General features: G+C 51.3%; 3 protein-coding genes across 6 annotated transcripts in view; all 3 read right to left on the bottom strand.

The window, feature by feature from the left end:
• HOXD3 (homeobox D3) overlaps positions 1 to 14,824 on the bottom strand; it is a 31,063-nt gene extending 16,239 nt beyond the window's left edge. Inside the window, exons 1-2 of one of the 2 annotated variants that reach the window (XM_032114382.1) lie at positions 14,742 to 14,793; positions 6,642 to 6,668 (exon numbers count right to left, since the gene is read on the bottom strand). The gene's annotated coding sequence lies outside the window, so the exon portion shown is untranslated. Of the gene's footprint in view, positions 1 to 6,641; positions 6,669 to 14,741 lie in introns of both variants that reach the window. The other variant, XM_032114381.1, reaches the window with a different exon arrangement.
• HOXD4 (homeobox D4) lies at positions 1,081 to 14,803 on the bottom strand. The gene is made up of 4 exons (XM_032114386.1): positions 14,742 to 14,803; positions 6,642 to 6,668; positions 2,125 to 4,808; positions 1,081 to 1,720 (listed from the first exon to the last, which is right to left on the bottom strand). Exons 3-4 carry the CDS (start codon positions 2,531 to 2,533, stop codon positions 1,416 to 1,418), a joined length of 714 nt encoding a protein of 237 aa, XP_031970277.1. The 5' UTR covers positions 2,534 to 4,808; positions 6,642 to 6,668; positions 14,742 to 14,803; the 3' UTR covers positions 1,081 to 1,415.
• A 4,006-nt stretch (positions 14,825 to 18,830) lies between the features above and the next one.
• HOXD8 (homeobox D8) lies at positions 18,831 to 21,987 on the bottom strand. Of its 3 annotated transcripts, XM_032115216.1 has the most exons (4): positions 21,638 to 21,975; positions 20,172 to 21,396; positions 19,745 to 19,892; positions 18,831 to 19,164 (listed from the first exon to the last, which is right to left on the bottom strand). In XM_032115216.1, exons 2-4 carry the CDS (start codon positions 20,286 to 20,288, stop codon positions 18,869 to 18,871), a joined length of 561 nt encoding a protein of 186 aa, XP_031971107.1. In that variant the 5' UTR covers positions 20,289 to 21,396; positions 21,638 to 21,975; the 3' UTR covers positions 18,831 to 18,868. The 3 variants fall into 3 exon arrangements, with proteins under 3 accessions (XP_031971107.1, XP_031971105.1, XP_031971106.1); XM_032115214.1 differs by having other exon boundaries at positions 19,745 to 21,396; positions 21,638 to 21,987; XM_032115215.1 differs by lacking the exon at positions 21,638 to 21,975 and having other exon boundaries at positions 19,745 to 21,561.
• Between the last annotated feature and the right edge of the window lie 2,963 nt (positions 21,988 to 24,950).

Genomic DNA, 24,950 nt, shown 5'->3' on the forward strand with positions numbered 1-24,950 from the left:
GGACAAATTCGTGGGTATTAGATCAGCTCTGCTCCCATCCAAGGCTTTCGTGTTTCTTGAAAGCAACTTGCTGAGATTTCCAACCATTGCAGTCATGTGTCATGGTTTGCTTAAAAATAATCACTGTTCTTAAAAAAAACCAAAAAAACCCAAACAAACACAAAACAACACAAAAAAATCCACTCAACCTTAAAAAACCCACCCAAACCTAAAAACTAAACAAACCAAAGCCAAAAAAACTCAAAATAAACCCAAAACAAAACAAAGCAGCAACCCACATAGACTATCTCTCTCTCTCCCTGGCAGAAAAGAATTTTTAAATTTGTTTGAAAGAATGTGTTCAGCTTTCAGCTTTGAATGGCTCAATTTATATCACATTATTTTTTCAGTCTGGGCTGCTGTTTGTTTTTGTGGGGTTGTTTTTTGTGGTCTCCCCTCTTTCTTTTTTCTTTTTTTTTTTCTTTCCATTTTAAAATGAGGTATCGATGGTTTAAAGCACAGCTCTGAGCAGAGCAGACTTTGGAAACAGATTTCAAGCCTGTTAGCTCTGGATGGCACACGGTAAGGAGCAGGGACGCTTTTCCTATTCACAAAGAAGGAAATTTAGAAGAAAACGGGGTGGGGGACAAGAAAGTTGTGTACGTTCAAGACAAGTAAACATTACATATGTGTTCATGAGACTGGGAAGGAAAAATACTGTATTTCAGCTCCCCTTCCTCGTTTTTGGTTTGACTATTTTTCTTTTTGTCTTCTTCTATGTAACAAATAAATAAATACATTAACATTACCAGAGCACAAAATAACCCGTTTTCACTTAATTTCTATGCACACCTTCTGTGACGTTATGGAAATGAGCAAGTATTTTCATTACACCGAGAAAGGTAAAGCAGTACAAAAAAAAAAAGTTCACAATTACTAGTCTTTATGTTCAAATAAAAGACTATGCTATGAATTTCCTGTCCTCAACTTGCCCAAAATACATCCTCCCGAAATTGCATGGGATAAAAAGACAATTAAAAGTATAAATCCCATAATAAAGCATCCAATCTTCACTTTAGAATTCAAAACTGAAACACTGGACAGTTTCATTTTCAATGATTTATTATTTTTTAAGGACAGAAGGTCTCATTTAATATTTTCCCAATTCCCACTGCCTGCATGATGGTTTGTTTGGTTGGTTTTCCCTCTCTCTTTCTTTCCCCTTTTTTTGTTTTCCTTTTTTAGGTTGTGCTAGCAGAGGCAAATAAAATAAAGTCCAAAGTAGCGTCATTTTGTCTCCTTTGTACAACAGTACCTTAAAGAAAGATGACAGTTTCTCGTGTCCTTAGCTGCTACATGCAGGTTCTGCTTGGGCAGTGTCAGTTATGTACAGTACTGGTCAGAAGCGAAGGATGAAATGGAAAATTTCACCTCTTCTACAAAGTTGTCAAGTCAGTCTGATGGTCCTTGGAACCAGTTTGTAAATGGGGGTTTGAACCAGAGGAAGAAGACCTGCCCTTCGTGTTGGGCAGTTTGTGATCTTTTTTCCACTTCATTCTTCTGTTCTGAAACCAGATCTTGATCTGGCGCTCAGAGAGACACAAAGTGTGGGCTATCTCGATACGGCGGCGCCTGGTCAGGTACCTGTTAAAATGAAATTCTTTTTCCAGTTCTAGGACTTGCTGTCTGGTGTAAGCTGTGCGGGAGCGTTTAGGTTCCCCTCCGTTGTAATTGGGATTCACTGGGAAAAAAATACGGAGAACTTTTACAAAGCTAATCTTGACTTGCCGGTCCGACTTTACAAAAGAAAACCTTATGAGCTGCGAGCATGTGGCCGAGCTGGATTCATCCCAGTTGCTTACAATGGCCGGGCTGCTTTCCCCCTCGTTTGAGGCAGGCACTACGGGCACACGCAGCTAGGTAGGGTGGGAGCCTCTAGAAGGCTCCTAAAATGGAGTTTTATCTTGCACGGCAAAGCCCCGCATGGCCAACGGCCTATTTCCTCAGCAATAAAAATTTATGGCGAGTGTAATTGGCCACCTCGGTTTAAAAAGCTCGTCCACGAGCCTGGCGGGGGCTCGGGAGAGCGCCGCTGAGGACGATCGGAAGCAGGGTAGAAGAGCAAAGTAAGAAGAGGATCCTTACCCGAGTTAACATGGACTTTCTTCATCCAGGGATAAACTACTGCTGGCTGCTTAACTGCGGAGCCGTTTGGGGGTTTGAGGGCCGGCTGCTGGCTGCAGGCTCGCGAGTTGGACATTGGAGGCGGTGGACAATGCTCTGCTGGGCCGGGGAAGTGGCTCGCCGGGCCGGATTGCTCCTGTCCGTGACCCCGCGGCTGCCCGGCAGAGCCCTGGGCATTGCTACAGCTAAAGGGCTGCTCGCTGTAGTTTGACCGTGGGTAGAGTCCCTGGTGCTGGAAATCAGAGCCCTGCGAGGCACTGTAGTACTCGGCCCCTTGCTCGCCTAAGTAGCTATTCTGCAAATATTCCTCACAAGGAGGAAATTTGGGATCCACATACTTAGAGTTCACCATATACGAACTCATGGCCATTAATTTCTGAAGGTAGAAAATACTAATTTTTCTCGTGTTGTCTTTTTTTCCCCTGCCATAGAGCCCTCCTACTTGCTGTCAACTGAATAAAGTTAGGCGGGCATGTGACCGGCCCGGCCAATGGGGAGCCGGGCGCCCACCGCCGCATTTCCCCGCATTTCCAGCGATTCCACTCAATAACATCCCTCTAACCGAGTGACCCCCCTCTCCGGCGGGCCGCACCCGCAAACCAGGTACCGGAGGTGTAGGGGTACCCCGGGGCGGCGGCCGCTGCCCTGCCCACAGCCTTTTGTCTGAGCCGGCTTCCCCCATCCCCGGGGATGCTGCCCTGCCGTCTGATCTACTAGCCAGGATCGCCACCGGGGCTTGGTACCTCACTTTAAATAAAATAAGAAAAAGAATCGAAAGGAATATACAGAGAGATGAGCTGAAGCGGGGTTAAAAGGGAAGAAACTGATAAGCAGGCGAGAGAAAGAAAAGCCATCAAGGAAGAGGGTAATATGATGTACAATAGATCTGTCCTGTCTTTGTCTAGCAGAGGTCATCCAAAAGTTACCAGAATTTAGTTCTGCTGAATAAAATTAGGCAATCAGTAACTTCTCATTCACTTTCAAGCCTCAATATATACGTGTGCATACGTATGCATGCACAGATGCAAACGCCAACGTATATTTATAAACCTACACATGTATGTATGTAAAATCATGCAGATGGCAAGAAGGAGTTCACTTTTAACCACTAAAGTTCAATCAATTGAACTGGAGACGTCATTTAATTAGGTTAAAAATATCACGAGTTTAATGCGATAAATTCCGTCTTCATTCATCAATATCATTCCTGGAGCACAAGTAAATACATTCCAGTGAGGCGAATGCTGCTTTTGCTGCTGTCGTAAATATTTTGATGCGATCTGGACCCTTGACAGGGAAATTTTGCTAACGTCTGGCATATCTAGCTAATTTATGAGTATCTTTTAAAATACTCATTCACTGATTGGTAGATAATACCTTTTTTTTTTTTTTTCCCCCAGAAAATTTGTAACTTCTGGTGAGTTTAACTGTTTAAATTCACAGATTGTCACTGAGAGTTAGGTTTGAACGACAACTGAAGTTTTAAGAAACGTCCTAAAACCCAGCGAATAGGAGCGAGGCAGCAAAACTTTTATAATTTCTGAGTGTTCAGCACGCACATGCCTCTTGATTCCGCCAGTATTTTAACTTCTAACCATTTGCAGAAAGGTGAAGTTTTTGCATCGACCATATATTCCCCTAGAATCGAATCTGTGACTATATGAATATCACACAAATTCGGTTCTACAGGGTATATATAGACAACGTAATAACATTCTGTTTTCATCTACAATATAGCAGGTCTTTGCAATTCTCTTAGTCTCTTACTGTCTTCTGAGGAATGCAAACTATTCTGCTGGGACTCAATTCTGAAATACAGATTTGCAGGAAGGTGGGATTTCGGAAAAGATTCACGCTTGTTATTATTGCTGCAATAGAGCTATAAGACCCTCCATCAATTCATAGCGACGAATTTCGCCTACCAAATTCTCAGAAAGACCTGCCGCTTTCTTTAAATTCTCTGCCATTTACGTTCTCGCTATGGAAAATGGACGTGGTCGATCAAATTGCGCTATTTAGAATAATAATGCTTAAAGTAATTTAGGAAGGAGTCTTTAAATATTTAGGCTAACACGAATCTGAAAAGATTCTCCATAATTAGAAATCCCCCCAAAATAAAAAAAGAATTTTAAAAAAATCGAAACAGAAGTAAAACAGCCGACAACAGAAACAGCGGTTGGTGAAAAAGATGAGGTTAAAAGCTGGAGTTAGTTGCTCTCGGGAAAAAGAGAGTTTCCAAATTTACCTTCATCCTATTATGCTGGTCTAGCTATTATCCCCGCGATCTGCCTGCGAGCCTCAGCCTCGCACCCTCCCAGGTTTTCCCCGCCGTAGCGTTTATGGTGAAGGGCAGGGCGAGAGGTCAGCCGAAATCATTTACAAACATATCACAAAGTTTCATTATTTTTACTTTGTCGACAGCGGCACACAGGAGTACAAAAGTTCATGAATTGTGTCTGACCCAGCTCCTCACTGCTGTCCTGCGGTCAACCTCTTCTCCTTCCACTATTTAAAACAGGCACCATAAGGACAAATAATGGTGCGGGTGTGATACATCCAACCACTGCGGAGGGCAGATTTGGGGGTGTTGCGCTTATCCGAGCGATGTATACCGGGTAGTTTGGCTGGCTCCAACTCCCGACTGCCTGAGATGAGAGATGCTATTTTGAAACGTCTGTTTTCTTACCACTGCGGTGGTGCCTTCTTCACAGCAAGTGCAACTGGAAACGACTTTATGTCCTTAATCTCCCCCCGGATTCTTCAAATCTCCACCCAGCTATTTTCAGCATCTCTCCCCGCTTTCTCATCCTTTCTCTGAGGGGAGGGGGGATACCCCCCCCCCCCCCCCGCCCTCGTGGGGGTTATTTAACCACCCGGCTGAACTGGGAGGGTAACTCTCCTCCGCCCCCCAAAGAGAGCTATGGTTTGGGGCAGCCCCCGGGAGCGGACAAGCCCGCCGAGGGCTGCCCAGGGAGCAGCGATGGAGCTGGGGAAGCAGCAGCTCCCCGTTCTGCTTAATACTACACATTTTCATATTTGTTAGACGCTGTGACCTGCGTTTCACCTTATTGCACGACTTGCTCAGACAGGTCAAAGCCAAAGAGTTATTGATGAACAAAAGCGTTATATATTCACCTCCTGTTCAACTGCCCATACAAAATACTTTTGATCTATCAGCCTTTTTGTATTCTGGTTCATAATCAGTATGCTAAATGTACGTTGGCAGAAAACAAGTAATCCATACATTTAGGGCCGGCCCTGGAATAAAATGCCAAGGGCGTCCATGTAGTGCAGGACTGAGCTATGGGGGGAGGAAAGTTACCTATGGAACACAGTTAAAACTGCAGCGCTGGAGGCGATTCTTTAGTTCGTATTTATAGGACTCGAAAACCAATATTGCAACGCAAGACAAAAAGATCAGGGGAAGCTTGGCACATCTAGTGAAATAGATTATTTATCAGGAAGCAGGGAGAGGAAGCGGGGAAACGCAAACAAACACACACGCAAACACTCCTCTCCTTTACATGCTCCCGGTCAGAGCGGGGCTGGCAGAAGCGGGAAGGGCAATGTACAACCTAATGCATCTCCAAATGTCGCAGGCTTTCCTTCCCTCTTTGAGAGACAAGCCAGTCTCTGCCTGGAGGACCAGGACCAATGCACTTAGCTCCTCACTGGAGCCAGAAAGGTTCAACAGCATTTCCTGGTGCACACTGATCTTCTGCCCTCCCCTCGGTCCCCCCTGCCGCAGCTCAGGCAGGACCATCTGGGATGCGAAAACCCCTACACTAAAAGATTGCCCTTCTAAGCTCTGATATCCATTCCATTCCGTGCCTTCACAGCGTTTAAATCCACTTTAGAGTCTCCCTTGCCCCCAGACCTCTAGCACCAGCGGATCAGCTCTACCGCCCGCAGAACCCGGCTGTAGCTGGGCTGCCCCGGCTGGCCAGCGCTGCCCGCCCCCAGCTCCTGCCGCCTCGTTCACCCAGCCACCAGTCTGTGCCAGACGAGGGGAACATCAGAAAGCAGGCACAGCTCTACTTGGGATCCCGTCCGAAGAAAAGAGTGGGAGTAGCCAAGGTTATGAGGTGCTGGGATACAACGTGATCCGTCCGGATTCTGCACGGGGAGGCGCTGTACAGTCCCGCCGAGTTAAAATGGAAACGCTGCTAGTTGCATTGGAGTGCTTAAGCGCAGGACGACACCTGTACAGCCCTGTAATAAACCCCCAGGAGACCGCACCTCTGCTTTTAATGCTAGCCAGGATTATGACATGGTACCACAAACGGACTCCACAAGAGCCTTCACATGCTGACATAGTCCTTTTTTTTGTTTTTGGGGGGGAAGGAAGGGGAGACAGGAGGGAGGGAAGCAATATTCACCAGGAATCATCGTTTTTATTTTTTTTTTTTTTCAATCTGAAGGGAAGAACCAGGATTTTCAAACAACGCAAACTCTACAAGAAATAAAAGGTTACTTACTGTGGATGTTCTTCCATGCTGCCGAACCTGTTGCAATAAAAACGTTTGTTACTGTTGTATTCCACATACGGGTGATATTTCTGGAGAACAGTTACAAACCACGTTTGATAGATGAAGGCAGAAAGGAGCTGGTGGTAAATCCTGCAAGCAGCGGAGTGGTGGGATGGAAGCCCCTTCCAAATGAGGACCACGTTGCATTCAGGCAGTTTTTTATGAACACACGCTTTGCCTGTGCCTGGGGTGTGATCTTTCACTTTTAATATTCATAGTCTAAATTTTATACCGGATAATTTCTAAAGAGATGAAGAGCCAGACCTCCTTCTTTTACTGGTGGAAAAGAAGAATAACAAAGGCCTTTTTTTGTTGTTGTTGTTCTGTGGGAATCCAGTCACATTCAGATCACCTTTGCTAAACCATCACCCACAAAATACGCCATGCAGCATTATATCCGTGCTGAGCACAGAAAGACCTACAATTTTATTAGAATAAATATCTGATTACTCTAAGATACATCTCTTTTAAGATCACCTAATCAACCTATCAGTGACCACGACACATGCGTCTTTGTTTGCATTATAGAAGGGTAGATTTGACTTGAACTTTCCTTTAAATATTTCATTAAATATATTCAAAGATCACGTAAGGGAAACAAATCCACACGCTTAGTCTAATACTCCAGAAATGCGTCGTATATTTAAAAATAAATAGTATTGGGGGGGGGGGGTTCTTTTCTGTATGTGATTTTTCAGCTCCTCTATTGCTTTTCTACAATATCTTGGAGAGTTATTGTATTAAACACAGAGCAATTGCCTCGGTATCAATAGTTCACTGCACTGAGCTTCCCAAGACCTTTCTTGTTAATTTTTTTTTTTTTAAGTTCTGCCCACTCTAGATAACACTAGCCTGCAAGAAGAGTGGATTAATATCAACATTTTGGCACTAAGCACTCCCTTACCGAGCCTTTCCTTTTTATCTTCTTCTTTTTTTATTAAAAGAAATTTTTTTACTATTATTATTTTTTTTAATTGCTTATCTGCATCTAAGAAATCCCATTAAATTCAGAAATCTCAGACAGAGACCAGCCGGCCCATCCCGGCGCAGCCGCAGCCACCTGAGCTGTACCTGCTCATTCCCCAGCAGAGCTGTTCCGCGTTGCCGGGCGGCGCAGCGCTGCCACCCCGCTCCCGCGGAGGTGCTCGGGTCCCGAGAGCCCGGGCGCGGCGGCGGCGGAGGGGAGGCTGGTAGCGGACTTACTGTGCGCTCCCCCCGCGGCCTGGGGGACCCGGGAGCAGAGGTGCCTGTACGGTCGCATTCCGCCGACGGTTCCCTGCTAACACTTTCCCGATTACTGCTTCCAGGAACGAAAGCATCTGCACTTGTATGCTCTTAAACTAATTTATGGTGGGAATTATATTTTGGCTTGTCAACTCTCAAGCCATAAAACAAAGTTTATTGGAATCACGTGCTTCTAAATAGCCACTCAGGACTTATCTCTGTGGAACCATAAATAACCTTCAGCTTTAAACTTTTATTCGCTGAATAAAGGTTCTCTGAATCTGTCCTATAAAATGGGACCGGGTCGAGATAGCGGGGATGGGTGGAAGTTCAGCTGCATGGCGTTATGCCGGCCTTTTTGAGAAGCGTGTTTTAGGGAAAGCTACAAAGGGGACTTATCACACCCAAAGTGCTCTTGGGAAAGGACCCGGGGGTGTTTTGCTGTGAGTACCCGTTCGAACCTTTCTTTATAGCTCTTAGGGTACAGGGAAGCCCATCGTCAGGAGGAAAGGGGAAAAAAGTCTCAACAAAACAAAACAACAAAAAACACAACAACAACAACAAAAAAACAACTGAAAGATGGAACCTTTTCTCCTTTTCCTGGATGTTTATGGCATTTTGGCGAGGCTCCCCTGCAAAACGGTTTTGAGTCATTCTTTTAAAAACTTGGGAGAGCTGTGCCAGGGGCTGCAGGTTCGCCGGGCGCACGAGGGACCTTTGTAAGTGACCAAACTGCTGCAAACAGCGAGGGCACAGGGCTTCGGAAAGGGAGAAAGTGTGAAGCCTGCCACAATGAGATCTTTGAGGACTGGAAGTTTAAGGACGGTTATAAAACAATAAAAGAGCCCTGGTGTGAAGGGAGCAGGGTGTGAGTTAGCAAATGAGAATTTCAAGGAGCCCGAGCACAGGAAGTCAAATGTCTCTGGCAGTCACACAGCATGAGGAAACCCGGGCATCAGTTCCCAATCTATCATGGCTAAGATGAGAACGTCGGAGCGGCTAGCACCTCTGGTGCATCCCAGGAAGGGTTTGTACCTTCGCCAGAGGGCGGGGAGCTGTGTCATCCCCGCCGGGGACCGGCCGCGTGCAGAGGGGACCCGACCACTCGCCCGGCCCTCGGGTGAAAGTGCGCCTCCGCCCGGGGGCTCAGGTCTGAAAAACGAGCCAAATGCAATAATTCCTTGCTGGGTGGTGGCACCAACTGGGTGGTGCCTGTTTAACACCAGAGTCTGCTCCTACTCGGCCATTTCCTAACGAATCTGGCTACACAAGTGTGAAGTCACCCAAAAGGGGCAGCTCGGCTCTTGCTGTGTTCTTTAGATGGCTCCAGTCACAGCTGAACAATTCGCTTTCCTTCAGAAAACAAGAGGCATCCCGAGGTCCTTCCCTGCTCCTTCTTTATGATCCAGAGTGGCTTTGCATTCCACTATTTTTCTTGCTCTTTGTCAAGGCCTTAATCACACAGCATCGCCTTCATGCTTTTTTAGTGGCCTAAGTTGTGGAATAGCTTTTTCCGCCTCCCCTGCCCAGGACAGCTGGCAAGGACAGTGCATAAGACAACATTTCAGACACAGTGCACAGTCTGAGAAGCTGTAACAGATCCAGGGGATCCAGTCAGCCACCCCAGAGAGAGGACTGGGCTGCCTTGCATGGGGCTGACTTCAGGGTCTCTTTCAGAGCATGGTCTGTGCTCCCAGTCCTGGGCAGGCAGAAGGAAAAGCTCCCTGGAGCTCCCTGAGCCTTACTCAGGCACCTGGGCCTGGCCACGGTGGGCCCTAGATCAGGCTTTGTGGTAGTCTCAAGTCACCCTTCTCCCCAGGCACATCACCCTCACTGGCCTCTGGAGGAAGGGCTTCAGCAGCAAGAAGCTGCAGGGAGCCAAAGCGGCCATCCCTGGGAAGGTGCAAGAAAAGGCTATGTACTGGGACATGAGGGGTAGGGTGAAATGAGAAAGTGCAATAAAATGTGGGGAAAATAGTTTGGGATGAGAACTACGATGCAGAGTCAAGTGTGTTTTCCCCAAGCCTGGCACTGAGTGCTGGGTATGGCAAAGGTCAGGTCCCAGGCAGCAGGGCCCCTGGGTGGGCTCCACGCCCTGTGCCAGTACAGGAGACATCACATCCCTCCCTGAGTGTCTGTGACTGCTTTGGCTCTCTTGGCCTGTCTTGTGGGCAAGAGAAAGCTGTGCTTTGGAGATGAGAGACTGCCCGGCGTGTGCAGGAGGAGAGGAGCCATGGTGAGGCAGGTGGCATGGCGGCCAACCTGCAGAAGTGTCAGCCCCTGGCAAATGGAGTGGCCAGGCTGGGCATGTACTTCAGGCACACGTATCCAGGACACTGGGGCTGTGATAGGTGAGGCTATGAGATAGTGAGGAATTGATGATTGAGATACAGCTCCCTCTCATTTAGGGACAAGATGAATCTCTCAGTAACTGAGTAATTCTAGCCATGAGATTTTTGAAGAGGGAATTAGAACGATTTTCACATTTCCTATTCTAAAATGCAGATGTGAAAGTTGACTTTGAAGCTCTGGCCAGTTCATTCTCTAGGCTTTCATGCAAGTTTTCATATTTGGGGCTCACGATCTGGAGACAGATAAGAGCTGTAATGAAACAACACAGTAACAATTGGTTTCTCGCTGGTAATTGTGATAAAAAGGTTGGGGGAATTGAATCACATGTGTATGCCACCATCACTCTCAATGCTACTTGACAGACATGATGACCAGCATCTTACCCTGAGGACCACACTGCCAGAAAATTACAGGCTCCATCTCTGACTTTGAAGAGCTACTAAGCACCTTGATAGCGTCCAATGCATTTTGCCCCTCTGCTTTTATCATATCCCCGACTTTTCAACAGTCACCTCGTCGCCCATGCCCTCGCCGAGCAGGATGTGGGCATGCAAAGGCCCCTGCCCACAGCACCCCACGCCCGCAGGCAGATCCGGTGGCAGCAGAGGCCCGGAGCGGGCAGGGCGGCGTCGAGCCGCGCCTCAACATCAAACGGGGGCAGCGGCGGCGACACCTTAGGTCCGCGGGGGAAGAGGGCGAGGAGTGCGGGGCAGGGAGGGGAGGCCGGGGGCCGTGGGAGCGTCTCGCCGGGGTAGGCACGGCCCGTGAGGGTGGGTGCCGCCAGGGTCGTGTCCGGGCACGGTTTGGGAAGGTGGAGCCTGCAGGCAACAGGTGAAGCAGAGGCAGGGAACTCTGCTGGGCCCCGGCTTGCAGGAGGCAAGGGTGGATGTGCGGGGGTCGGGGGCTCTGCCCGCGGGAAGGGAGCCGGCGGGAAGGAGGGTGCTCTGGCACCCGCATCAAAGGGACAGGGAGGGAAGAGGCGGGTGCCCGACTTCAAAGGGCGGGCTGGTGACCGGGAGGGCAGCGGGGCACACGAGAGGAGCCCCGCGGCACTGCGGGTTAGGCAGGGAGAGCGCGAGGGCGCGCACCGGGGCGCGCCAGGGTCTGCGGGCCGGGTGAGACGGGGGGCCGCGGGGCTGGAGGGAGTGGGGCAACTGGGTCGAGGCTGGAGACGCCCGAGGAGGGCGGTGGAGCCCTGCCCATGCCCCCCGCCCGCCGATGGGCCTCTTCCGTGGGCCGGCGGGCAGGGGGGGAAGCTGCCGGCGGGGCGGTGGGCCCCTCGCCCCGCGGAGGGGAGAGTGGCCAGGCTTGTCCTACAGCGCCTTCTCCTGGAAGAGGCCGTGGAGACACGAGGGCTGGTGGCGGCGGCCGGGCCCTGTCGCGCCCCCGGCGGTCGCTCCACGGCCCGGCCCGGCGGCCCTGAGGGCGGGAGCCGCGGGCAGGTGACCGCGTCCCGGCCCGTCGGGGCGTGCGCCCACACGCGGACGGAGGCGGCGGAGCCGGGCCACGACGGCGGGGCCGGCCGGGCGGCTGAGGTGACCCCCGCCGCCCTGCACTCGCGCAGGCTCCAGCTCGGATGGCTCCCGGCGTGGGGCGCTGGGCATTGCGGGCTGCCTCCCCTTCTCGCCGCCCCCTCCCCCGCGGGTGATGGGAGGCGAGTGCTGAGTTTGGGCAGAGCCTGCTGCCGCTGAATGCACTTTATTGCCTCTTGTCTCTCGCAGAGACCCTTCCTCCGCGCCCCGCCCGGCCTCCGCGACCTGCTGCAATGTTTATTGCGCCTCATCTTTTCCTTTCGCTTCCTGTTTTTTCCTCTACTGCTCCATCCAGCAGCACTGAGTGCCGCACTGCAGTAGAGCAGTAAATACCTTTAACAGCTGCCTGCCAACCGAGGGGTGAAATACCGTCTTTGTTCGGATTTTTTTTTCTGTCCCAAGCTCTCATAAAACATCCCGTGGAAATTATATTTGTTTGAGGAACGAGAAAATAAATCGAAGGGATTTTCAGTTCTTAAGAACGCAAAACCAACGTGTATATCTTTGCCTAATCTTACTGGGTTTCCCGGGTCCGCAGTTTACATCGCCAGCCCTGCCAGACTTGGGGAACACAGGCTGCACTTCTCTTCCAGGCAACCTGCAGCAGCTAAACGGGAGCCCAATGTGACTTCCCAAATGGCAGCCAGTGCCAGCGGTACCCCGGCACTGCCAGGGAGACAAGGCTGCCGCTTCCTGCCAGCTGCTCTGTGATGGTGTTTTTATACTGCTCGTGCGTCAGTAAAGAGTGGACTGGGAATCGGCTCTTTCCTTCCAACACAAAAAAAAAAAAAAAAAGGAGATGAGTCATAAATTCTGTCGAGCACATCGGGAAACGAAGCAAGTGCGAGAAATGTGACTGTGAATCCTGTGCTCCGAAAATTTCAGCACACCGACACATCTATACTCATACCACGTTTTATAGGTGTATAAATAGATATAAAATACAGTCCTCATATGTGCCATGTATATATAAACAGGTACATATAAATATATATGTATGTGCCATATATATAAATGTGTGTTTATTTGCTATTAATACTTACAATTCCATAGGTATGTTTAAGAGCATAAACAGGCCTATGTGTACTAGAATATTAATAAAAAAGAATAAATAAATAAATAAATACATCAGAGAAAAAAAAAGAATAAGAACAAAAGCAAGCAAGGAAGGAAGCCCTTTAGAAAAAAGCCGAACTCCCATACAAACCAGTGGAATCATAAATGCATATGTGTACCCGTATGTGTCAGCAGACGGACCCGCAGACACACACATGCACATTAGAATTCGTTAGAACATCCTGCTTTTGTTTTCTTCTTTTTCCCCAGGCTGCAAATAATTTCAAAACAGCTCAAGGACGAGATTTTCCAAAGTTTTTGGAGAGATTTATAGTCAAGTAGCTATAATTACTGTGTCACCTAGGAGGGATTCTGAGAGCGAAACCTAACACAGCACATATTTTCCGTGTTACTCTTGAAGACTGTTGCTATGTTGAAAACGAATCGCCCCAAATAATCCCCAAGACCTGCAGGAGCGCAGGGCGGCCAGCTAGTGCAAACAGGCAAAGCGTGGGGGACAGGGATCTTACAGCTTACTGTAGTGGGGCTCGGGCTTAGCAGGCTGGGGGGGTGCTCGGGGGTGGATTAAAGAACAACTCCTTCTATGGCTTCAAAATATGTACCCGGTGCATGACTCGCACCTTTCCACCCTCACTGTGTATGGTTTAGTCAGGCGTTTTGCTTCACCGTTAATTAACTGGCTGCTTTTGGGGTAAATGGCGAGTCAGTAAATTCCTGCAGTGCGACAGCACGGTGCACTGCGACCACCGACCGTCGATGTGAACGCTAAATACCAAACGACGGATTTTCTACTGTGCACTAACAGCTTGAAAATGAAGATGAAATGAGTAAAGCATATATACGTTCACAAATGCGTACTTACAATGAATATGTGTTCTACAGAGAGAAATAGATGTGTAAATACATATATATATATGTATATAGGCAATGTGAATATGGATGTATATACATATATAGGTAACGTAGGTAGAGTTTATATAACTCTTCTATCTCCTCGACATATTTCAAAATAAACTCGGGGATTTGTTGCTGGTTTTATTTTCGAGAACTCATCCTCCATTTAGCCCGCGATGATTTCCACGTGGGTAAGGAGCCGTACCGCGGGCGTGCGCTCCTGGCCGTGGCTCGGCGCAGCCGCCCCCGCGCTGCCCGGCTGCCGAGCCCGGCCCGTGTGCTGCCCACCGGGCAGCTCGGAGCCTCAGCCCTGGCTCCGCGCTGCAGCGGGACAAGGATGTGAGAAAACGTCCCGGCGGGGCAGGCGGGGGCTCCCGAGGCTGGCCCCGGGCACAGCCCCCGGCTCGACCGGCTCGGCGGAGCCGCCCCGCGCCCTCCGCCCCCGCGGGAGCACTGACCCCGATTCTCCTGCGAAAACACCTGTTAAGCTTTAAAGTTACGCGACCGCCCTTCCGCCATGGGGAAAACAAACCAGAGCATCGCCACAGCACGCTTCAGGCTGGCAGGGGGAAAAGTATCCCAAAACCAGAGGGCCTTATATTGGAAGAAACCCCACCGGCAGGAGAGGCGCTGCCTGCGCGCACTGCACCCCAGGCTTCCGCCCCTCACCGCGGAACACCGAGACATCGTGGCCCGCGGCACATATTCGGTGAGAGCCCGCGCGCAACAGCAGCTCTCACTCTGCGGTATGCCCACAACCACTATTAATAATAGTAACAGCACCGATAATTACCATAGCAATAACAACAGCAACAGTCATAGTGGTAAAAATAGTAATAGCAATAATAAAAGGAAGAATAAGGAGTTTCGAGGGACAGGTGACGAACAGGGGCAGGAGGACAGGGGAGCTGGTGCCGTGCCGCATATCGCGGAGTACCGGCGACCAGCCCGAGGGGAACTGAGCGCTTACCAGTTCGCGGAATTGCCCGCCAGCGGAGAAGCCCGGGAGGGTCGCTGTAATCCATTTTGCACCCTCGTAGCAATCCGTGGAGGAGATAGCGGCAGCGGGGGTATCGGGCGGTGGGAGAAGAGCGAGGGGCTGCAGGCGGCGCGGCGGCGGCGCGGGTCTCCGCGCATCCCTCCGTGGGCGCGGGAGAGGAGGCGGCGCGGGGCCCGGGAAGTGTCAGTGCGGCGGCGACGGGACCGGCCGCGGGTTTGGGGGAGCGGGGCACAAACATGCGGGCGACTGCCATACACCTCAGCCTAGACAAAGGTTAGGAAAAGAGGGGCTGAGGCTCTCTGAAGGCAGAATGCAGGGGGAAATTCGCCAGGGAAATCAGGAAAAGGCCATGAAAGCGCTCGCTGCCTGCACATGACCAGCCGCAGCCAATGACGAGCCCAAATAGGTCATAAAAAGGTCTATTACCAAGTTGTAAATTTTCTTCAAACAAAAAGGAATTTACTGCAATTCCTTGCGGATTTTGCACATACTGCTTCCCAGCGCCATGTTTCTTTCGCCTGCGCGCTGCTCTTTTACTGAGGCTTCGGTCCCGCCTGCCCTCGGCCTGCGCGCCACGGGCGCGGTGGCGGAGCCCCGCGAGCACGGCCGGGACGCGGGAGATCCGCGTGGGCCGCGGAGAGAGGGGCAAGCGGTCGAGGAGCCGCATACAGAGAGGCAGGGCACTGTGCCGAAGGATCCGTTTCTTGCCAAACGAAAGAGGGCTTAACCCACATCCCCACCCTCTTCTCCCACCCCTCCCCACCGCTCTGCCGGGCACTAAAAGAAATCACATCTGCTTTAGCGCCCACTACTGAAGCGGAAGCCGTCGCCGACATAAAAATAGTCCGAGCCTCTTCCCCACCCCGCAGTGTGCGGTTCTCGCAGGTTGCGCCGGGCACCGTCACCGCGCCCAGTACAGGCTGCCTCCGCCCCCGATAAAACCTTCCCGGTGCACCAACAGGGAAAATCCGATTCCTAGAAAGTATTCTAAAAAATTTTAAATGGGCCTGTGTCCACAAGGAATACTCGGCTCGGAGACGGAGTACTGTGGATGTTTCTTGCTCAAGTTTTGTTTCAGGGAATAGCCAGAGCCCTCAATCCTTGACCTCCGTGCTGATTGTAACTGCTAACAAAAGTAAACGCGCCTAAAGATGTAGGATCGATGTTGGATCTTTTTAGCACGCTGCTTCAGGCAGTTGCACACCTTTGAATATTGCCTCGGAGGAGGCAATGGCAACTTTCTTGGTGTCTCTGCAGCACTCACGGCCGCGCTGAGCTGCTCCTCAAGGGAACGGAGAAATTCCGCGGAAACCAAAAGCGCGGTACATCCCTCTGTGGCCGTCTCAGGCGGCCTCTCGCTGCCGCTCCCGCTGCAACCCTCGCAGCTACGGCTTTTCCTTGCCAGAAGTCCGATGCCTCCGGTTTTACAGGGGTCTCGGTGGCCGCATGGGTCAATTTCTGACTCGGTTTTCTTTTTTCTTAGCAAGTTTCCAAGTAAGACCGAGGGAGAGATTCAGATGCCAGGCTGCGGTACTAAATACCTTAACAACTACAGCGACGTTTTGTTTTTCTTAATGAGTAAGACAGGGGCGATTCCAGTTACCACTAGGCCTTCACCAATCATGTGCGCTCAGGGAAGTCAGTTTTTGCCTGCGTGGCTGCGTTCCCAGTCGGTCCTAGGAGAGCAACGCTAACGGAAACTTCTTCAGGAATATTTTAATTTTATTCTCTTTGTCTGGTAATTAAAAACAACTACCGCAGCAGCGCAGCAGCTCTTTTCCGGACAAATACTAGCCTAAGGAGTGCTCCGCTGGTGTGTGAAGGTCTTCGACGTGCCTTCGCCTCGCGGGCAGCCCGGGATGGCAGCGGGCGGCACCAGCACGGCTTTCCCCGCAGCAAGGCCCGCCAGAACCGTGTTGAGTCCAGCCTCCGCCGCTAGCGCAGCAAAGGCAAGAGGCTTTTCCTGCCCGGAGACCAAATACGCCGGTGCCACTAGCACGAGTATTGTTTTGGAAAGCGAGGGGGTTTTGCGCGTCGGGCCACTGGCTTGCTTTAAACGCGCAGCCACCAGCCCCACATCCTCCCTTGACACTAGGGATACCCGTGTATTTATGCAAATCCATGCAGCAAAAATGTTTACTTCACCGCTTTGTTGCAGCTTCCCCTCGTTTACAACCTTTAGCCAACTAGGCGATTAAAATAAAACCAAGAACAATAGCTCCGCTTGCTCGTGCCTCCCTCCAGAGCTGGCGCTTTGCAGCCGTAGAAACGTGCCTGCCTCGGTAGTGGGGAGAGGGGAAGAGGAAGGGAAGCAAAATGAGCCAAACCCGCCCTACAAGGCCCATCCCCGTGGATGGCGGTTCTCGCCGTGCTGGGTGTATTCCCGGGAGTGAAGCGGTGGATGCGAGAGAAGGGCCCAGCGGCGGGCTGACAGAGCAGCGGCCGGCACCTCCTCGAAAACCTGGCTGTGATTTTCCGAGCAAGGCCTCGGCTCAGCCCCGGCCTCGTCGGGATCGCGCTCGTTTCTGGGCAGATAATAGATTTATATGTCGTGTTTGTCGCAGTTTCTGGCGCGTCCATTCGATTTCCTTCACGGAGCCATTACTCGGGGGAGCGTCAGCCGGCAGGGAAAAAATGACGTAGAAATCTTGGTGGGGATTTATACCTCATGCCTCGACCCTCTGCCTGCTACTCCTAAAAAGGACTGCTCTCGGCCGTCCTGTTTGATACCACGCTCTGCAGGACCCCACCGCGGAGCGGGAGCAAGAGTAGGGAGGGGAGATGGAGATAAAAATTAAACTGTTGTGCTAATCAGAGCGGACCTTTCCTCTCGTGGTTCCGGGAACCGTGAGGCAGATTCTGTCTTCACCAGCTGCAGCCTCCGCTGGGAAACACATCATATGATAATATTTAGTGGTAGAAACATCCTTCTCTCGGTCTATGCATGGTTTGGGACTCCTAGGAATTACAGCCCTCGAGAAACCCCACGCAGGGTCGCGAAAGCTTTGCATTTCTCTGCCTGTCAGCCATCCTCGGGGGAGGCTGGGCCCGTTTTGGCCGTGGTTTGCGTGGCGGGGCTGGAGGCCCTGCACCGGTTGGAGCAGCCCTTGGGGATGGCGTGGGGCCGGAATGCTCTCCGGGCTCGTCTCCCTCCAAGCCGGGCTGGCAGCAAATGGCTCCCCAGGGTAAAGGGCCGTGTTTGCCGGCAGTGGTCCCCTGCACGGCCGCCCCTCAGCCCGGGGTAGGGGGCAGGAAAAGGCGAAAGCAAGGCCGAGGCGCAAACGTCGGGAACTCCCCGGGCCGGCCCGTAGGCTGGACTCAGCTCGCAGGTGGGGCCGCAGTCCCCGCTGGCCGCTGCTTGGACCACAGCCCCACAGCACTCGTGGCAGGGAGCAAAAGCAGGTTTTGTACGCAATGTGCCATTCCCAGACCCCTCAGAAACACCCAGCATCGGAGGAGAGACGGGGGTAAGGATCAGGGGAGAGTTAGCCCAGACCAGCGGAAAGTCAGAAGGTTCTTGAGGAGTGGATTACAAAAGAGATATCGGGAAGCCGATACATTTTATAATTGAATAAATTCGGTTTATTTTAATCAAATATTATAAAAGAAGGTTAAATATATTTCTAAGATATTTTCTTCAAGATTATTAAATTTATTTAATTTATTCACCACAAGATAAGAACAAGAATTAAAATAGTACAAGTGCACTTGTCTTGATTAATAAAGCGTTGTTAAATGTCTTGCTTATTGATACCTATTATTAGGAAGTTTATGTCGTTTCCCACAATCACCGTCTTTTAAGATTGCAAATATATATATATTTATATATCATTAGAAATTTATTGCTACAAACTCTGTATCAAATTTGAAAAAAATAAGTAGATGAAATGTTAAATCTAGAGATCATTCTGGATACGCTTATAAACAAAATAAAAGCACAAACAAGTGAAGCACCCGAAGCAGGGAAATGTCAAACGGAGGGACATGGGGTCACTCGTCCCAGGACAAGATCACGTACAGGGGTAGATGAGCCAAGATCTCGGGCTTTAGCCCTGGTTATTTTTGATTGACTTTCACGAAGACTTTTGGGGCAAAAATTAATTCGTCTGGCCTTCAGCTCTGTCTTCTTCCAGATCATGTGCTTCCTTTTTGGCCTCCCCTTCCTTTCCCTCCTGTCTGGAAGCGGGGAATTTGTCCTTGTTGTTCTCTTTTTTCCATTTCATCCTCCTGTTCTGAAACCAGATCTTTACCTGCCTCTCGGTGAGTCCTAGTGCGTGGGACACCTCGATCCTTCTCTTCCTGGTCAGATAGGGGTTAAATAGGAATTCCTTTTCCAGCTCTAGAGTCTGGAATCGGCTGTATGTTTGTCTTCCTCTCCTCCTACCCGGCGCTGCTGTTGAAAACAAAAACATAGGGATTTGGAGATTGGTGTGGCCGTTCAAAACAAGGCACAGCCAGGCAGCGAGGACTCCGGTCCCTCTGGAATCCCTCGAGAGAAGCCCCACAGAACCGCAGGGAGAGAAAGCAGAGGGCAGAGAGGAGTCTAGAGCTTTACACATGAGTGAGAGAAACACAGCGATAGTAAATGCACGAAGCGCCTCAGTTGTCTCTCAGCATAGGATGTTACGGGGTCACTTTATCATCTTGTATACCACCCCCTCCCGACCCTGCACCCTTCCCGTTCAGGCAGCGGCGACGGGAGACGGGCGAGCGTGTCAGCTGCACCTCATAGTCCGAGACGTGTCTCAAAGGCTACTCTTGGGTTGGCAGCTGCCTGCTGCAGAGGTTTCTGTTTGCTTACTGCATCCCTTTATTATCGCAAGCCACCGCGGTGATAGGAATCGCGGTGAGAGAGGTAGGGAGTGGGGGAGACAGAGGCAGGGAGCGAGAGTCAGCGAGAAAGAAGCAGGAGGAGGAAAAGAAAGTTTCAAATTCAGACGTGAGATGGAAGCAAATTTTTGACTGCGTCCAACCTTGTGGTCTCATCCAGGGAAACATTTGAGCAGGAGACGAGCTCTGATTTAAGTGGTCTGGTTCCTCGCCAATATTAGCACTGGACGATTTACAGTCAGGATATTGTACCAGCTCGGCCTCTTGCTGTGTCGTAAAAATCTGCTGTCTCTGTAAGTTATCGTATCCGTAAAATTTAGCGGGCTCCCCGTGACAGGTAACCCCGCTGCAGGGGGCAGGAGGCGGAGGCGCGGCGGGGGGAGGAGGAGGTGGCTGGTAGGCGGCCGTGGGGCTCCCCCCGGCCGGGTGGTAAAAGTCCGCGGCCGCGCCGCCGCCGCCCCCCGCCCCGCCGGGCGCGGGGTGCGGGAAGCCGACGGCGGCCGCGCCGTTCCCGTAGAGCAGAGCGGCGGCGGCAGCGGCGGCGGCGGCGGCGGCGTGTCGGCCGCTCACCTCGGGTGCGAAGTGACAGTCGTAGTACGGGGAATTGATGGCCTCCCCCGCCGCCGCCGCCGCGGCCGCCGCCACCTTGTACTTGGAGTACAGCGGGTTGACAAAGTAGGAGCTCATCGGGGAGGGGGCAGCGGCGGGCGGGGGCACGGGGCGCTGCTCACGCCGCCGCCGCCGCCGTCGCCGCCGCCGCCGCCGGTGCTTCTACGCCGCGCTCATGCCGCCGCCGCCGTCGCTGGCCCGTGCGCTCCCCGCTCCTGCTCTCTGTGTATGTGGTGACCAGGACTGGATTATAATCGCTCCCAAAATGACCTGCCTCACTGCTTTTACTATTTCCTATTAGGCACACAGCAGCCCGCGCACGCACGCACACACACACACACACGCTCATGAGCTCAGGGGGGACTTTTGGCTTCAGTTTACATGTGCCGCTCCTCGGGCAAGAAAAAAACCCGGCCCAGCCCTGCCCAGATCCACCCCGTTCTCGGCACCCCCGCTCCCCCCCTCCGGTGTGCGCTCGCCAGGAGTTGCTGAAACCCCCGCCGTGCAGGGGCGAGGCGGCCGCGCAGATTCCGCGCGATAACCGCGGGCGCGCTGCCCGGGGCGACACCGCCCGGCTCACCCAGGCTTCACTGCCCAGAGCGCGGCCTGCATCGCCGGCCGGCAAGGGCAGAGCCCCTCAGAGGGAGCCGATGCCCATCGCAGGGACTCCAGGGTGTAGGCGAGAGCAGTGGGGTGCCCGTAGGGCGGCAGTGTGCAGCGGCCGGGCCCCCTTGCCAACGGGCCCTCCGGGTCATTTCCTTCCAGGCGAGCCGATCGCTGGGAAATGAGATGCACATTTACCCTTGACGCCGTGCACGCATGGCTGAGGCTCCAGGTTAATTGATATTTAATGGAAATCATGCCTATGAATATACTTTCCATCATTTCACCCTTGGTGGACGTCATTACCGAGGCAAAGAGAGGGAGGGGGAAAAAAATAAAAATGTGTGGGTGAACGGTTAGCACCGCTCAGGGACTCGGTCCGAAATAAGTGAGCCCTGTTCTCCGGGAGGAAGGAAGGAAGAAAAGCACTGCCCGGCAGGCTCGGCGCTGCCCCCGCTCGGGCCGGCCACCCCCGCTGGCCCCCATGCCCCGAGAAGCGTCGTCTCCAGTCCTCTCTTTCCCTCTTCGTCCTGGAGTGGGAATCAGCTTTTCGGAGAGAAACCCTCAGGAGTTCGAGTCCGCCCTATTTTGGAGAGAGACGAAAAATGTAGGTGAAATATAATATGGGCCCAGCCAGAGCCACGTGTGATCGTCTGATGTGAACTGACAAAAAAATAGTTGTGGTTACATAAAAGGCATCTCAGACTCCTTCCCCATCACACCCCACTCTTCGACCACCCCGACGCCTCCATGCCGATTAACTCGCTTTGTCTCGCTGACCAGCCCGGCTGCCCCGCATGTGAGCACCCCGACGGGCCCCGTACCAGCAATGACACCCTCCTCCGGGCAGGGGCCCCGCTGCCCGTGGCGCACGCCTTTAGGAACTCGCGGAGGCTTAGGGACCCCTGTGCAGCCGAGGGAAAGGCGGGGGAGGCGGGAAAGGCTCGGGCACACACACATGGACAGACAGCAGCAAAAGCCCTTCGCCAGATACCAGCAGGAAGGCAGGAGGCCGGGCCTGGCAGGGGGCGAGCGGCAGCACAGAGACACTGCCTCACCCTGCCGAGGGGCACAGAGGGGCAGTGGCTGCTTCCCACATCCGTGCCAGACACCCCCGCCCCTCCTCCTGTGCATCCCGCCTGGGCGCTCATTCCACGGGCCAGCGCCGTCCCCCGCGTGGGGCCGCGGTGCCGGCGGCGGAACCGCGGGTGCCCCCGGCCGCGGGCGCGCAGAGCGGGGCGCGGCGGCCGCGCAAGGGTGGAGCGCGGGCGCTCTCTGGCGGTGCGCTGTGGCAGTGCAGGCAGCGCCCCCCGCTCCGCGCTGCCCGCGCTGCCCGCGGCCCTTCGGCCCCGCCGCCGGCCGCTGGCTCTCCAGAAACTCAAACTGCGGAATAGCGGCGGGGCCAGTGTTGACCTATACACCCGTTGCTTTCTGGTTTGGGGTCGGGTTTCTTCCTTTTTTATTTTCTTCTTTTTTTTTTTTTTTTTTTTTACTCCCCCTCCCCCCCGTTAAGTTTACAGTGCTATTTTCTTAGCACATTTCGGTGACCCTCTTTTATTTTTTTGCCAGAGCTATAATTAACTGCATACAAAGAATGCGCCTCGTTTACACATGGCAGCCAGGAAAGACGCCTGAGCTTTGAAGACGACTGCTATCGCGTTTTCGATCATGTTTCCCCACATATTACACCACGAAATCTCCATGTGTGGTAGTTTCAGAGTTACACATTTTTGTATTGAAGATGTTATTTTGTTTGCCCGTGCTTTTATGTATTTATAGATTGATTTATATAAATGAAAGTAAAGATGAATCTTTGTTCACCCCCTCCTTCATAATAATGCCTGTGAATTATTCGGTATAATGCGTGTGCACGAGACTGTGCATATGTGCAAACATATATTAACACAACCAACGGGCAGGAGTTAAATTAATCTGTTTGACACTAAGAGTAATTTCCATAGATGAACTGCATTCCATCGATTGAGGTGTTTGGTTTTCTTTCTGCCATTTTGAAATAAATGCACGCAATATTAAAAACAGGTAAACAAAAGGGAAAAAATTAACAAGGTAAAATGTGTCAATCTGCCTGCTATAAAATATTAAAAAGATGGTGAGGGCTTGGTGAAGATTTCTTAACAGAGCCTCTACTGGAATCAACATAATGCAGTTTTGTGTACAAGAATACTGTTTATGGGTTGTTATAGATCACCCCCCTCTATAGGTATTTGCGAAAATATTGAGGCTGGCATCCTAGGATTCACTGCAGTAGAATATCCAATAAAATACATTTCAACAAATAAGTGGACTTTGTAAAATCTCTGTTTCATGACCTTCAGGTCCTTTTTGAGTCTGTTGCCTTGGCCCAACGCTGACATATTGAAATTTATAGTCCAAGGTTTTAAGACCTAGTTTGTCTGCATTTTTTTGCCTTTTTCCCCCCTAACAAACACAAACATCAAAATAAGGTGCTTTCAAAGAAAAGTGCCATAGCATATCGTAAACTCATTAGGTCCAGACGTCTAGCCATCTCAATGGTTTTATTATACCACGGTTCTTCCTGTTTTAAAAGAATTATAGGTATCTTCTCGACAATGGATGGGAAGCAATGCAACACCTTTTCCTGGCAGTGCATGCTTTTGCCTTCTTTTCTTCTTCTTCTTTTTTTTTTTCTTTTTTTTTTTTTTTTTAAACAGAGGTAAAAAACATTAAACACCAGGTCTCTCAGCTCTCCCCTTAATCTCGAATTAACCGAACTGCTCGTAAATATTTACGGGTCCTTCAGTTTAATGGTTGCTCTTTAAACAAAGCATTTTTTACAATGAACTTCATCTCAATTATCTTGATAAAGTCATGTGTGTTTATAAATGCAGAAGGCATGAGGAGAGTTGCTAAATGAGCTCTCGCCAACAAAGCCGAACGTTTGGCAGCAGCCGTGTCCCCCCACAGAGCTTCCAGCCTCACCGTTAAAGAAAGCAGAGGTTAGAAGCGACCCACCAGGAAAAATAAAAATAGGATTAAAAAACATGTTTAACCTAACGGGCATCACTGTGTTTCCTTGGCTCCTGAGGACCGGTGTGGAAATACTTCCTAAATGATCCCAAGGGATCGCTGATGTTTGAAAGAGAGCTAGTACCTGAGGCCCAGGCACGGTACGGAGGTACGTACAGACGGCGAGGCGGGCGCACAGACCCGGCCTCTCCGCACTGACCTCTGTCAGCAAACGTCGCTCAGGCGAGGCAGGGGAAGCTGCCAGAGGTGCTGCTGGCCGGCAGCTCGGCCGGCCTTTCCCGCCTCCCCGGCACGGACGCGCTCGGCCCGCGGGGGCTCCGCGGGAGCTGCGCGGGGCTGCGCGGCGGGGCCGGCTGCGCAGGGGACATCGCGAGAGGCGCACAGATTTCTCCTCTCACCGCAGCGCTGTCGTTCGGTCACGGCAGACTTTATTGTGTAATAACTGACAACAATTACAACAGGTCCGCAGTTCGAGACACGGAGCGGTTAATTAGTACAACAGTCACCGGGGGGCAGGGACGGCAGCTAGCCGGGGGACCGGGAGGCCTTAGGCCTATGGCGAGCGGCTCCAAGGATGAGACAACCTCCTAACAGTGCACTAAAGGGAGGGGGGAAGTAGCTCGTGGCCTCTCTGTGGCATCTATTGCGAAGGATACAGACCTAGAAAGCAGAAGTTTGGGGAAAGATTTCCTCTTAGTAGATCGTGGACAGCACAGCAACCCCCATTGATTTAAGCGACTGTAATTTAATATATATTTTATTATCGTAATTATAATTAATTTCCTTACCTTTATTTTGGCAAAATAACTATCTAGTCTACATCACTTTTAAGAAACATGTCAAACATTTAACATCAGATAGAGTTCCCAAAGCTAACGTGCACTCACAATATTGTCATCTAAATGGTCTGGGAAGGAGGAGGGGAGTATCAAGAGACTCTGAAAAACACGTTGTCGAGCAAGACAAAATTTTCCGAAATACCTGACATAGACCACGTTTCACTTCTATTAAAAAAAAAAAAAAATTGTTAAAAGTCCCTGGGGTGGAGCGGCGTGGGAGGAGGAGGAATGTGTGGGGGGCTAAGGGTGCAGAGGAAGACTAAAACCAAACTACAAAAAAAAAAAAAAA

This window comes from Corvus moneduloides, chromosome 7 (genome assembly GCF_009650955.1).
Source record: "Corvus moneduloides isolate bCorMon1 chromosome 7, bCorMon1.pri, whole genome shotgun sequence".
NCBI classification, from domain to species: domain Eukaryota; kingdom Metazoa; phylum Chordata; class Aves; order Passeriformes; family Corvidae; genus Corvus; species Corvus moneduloides.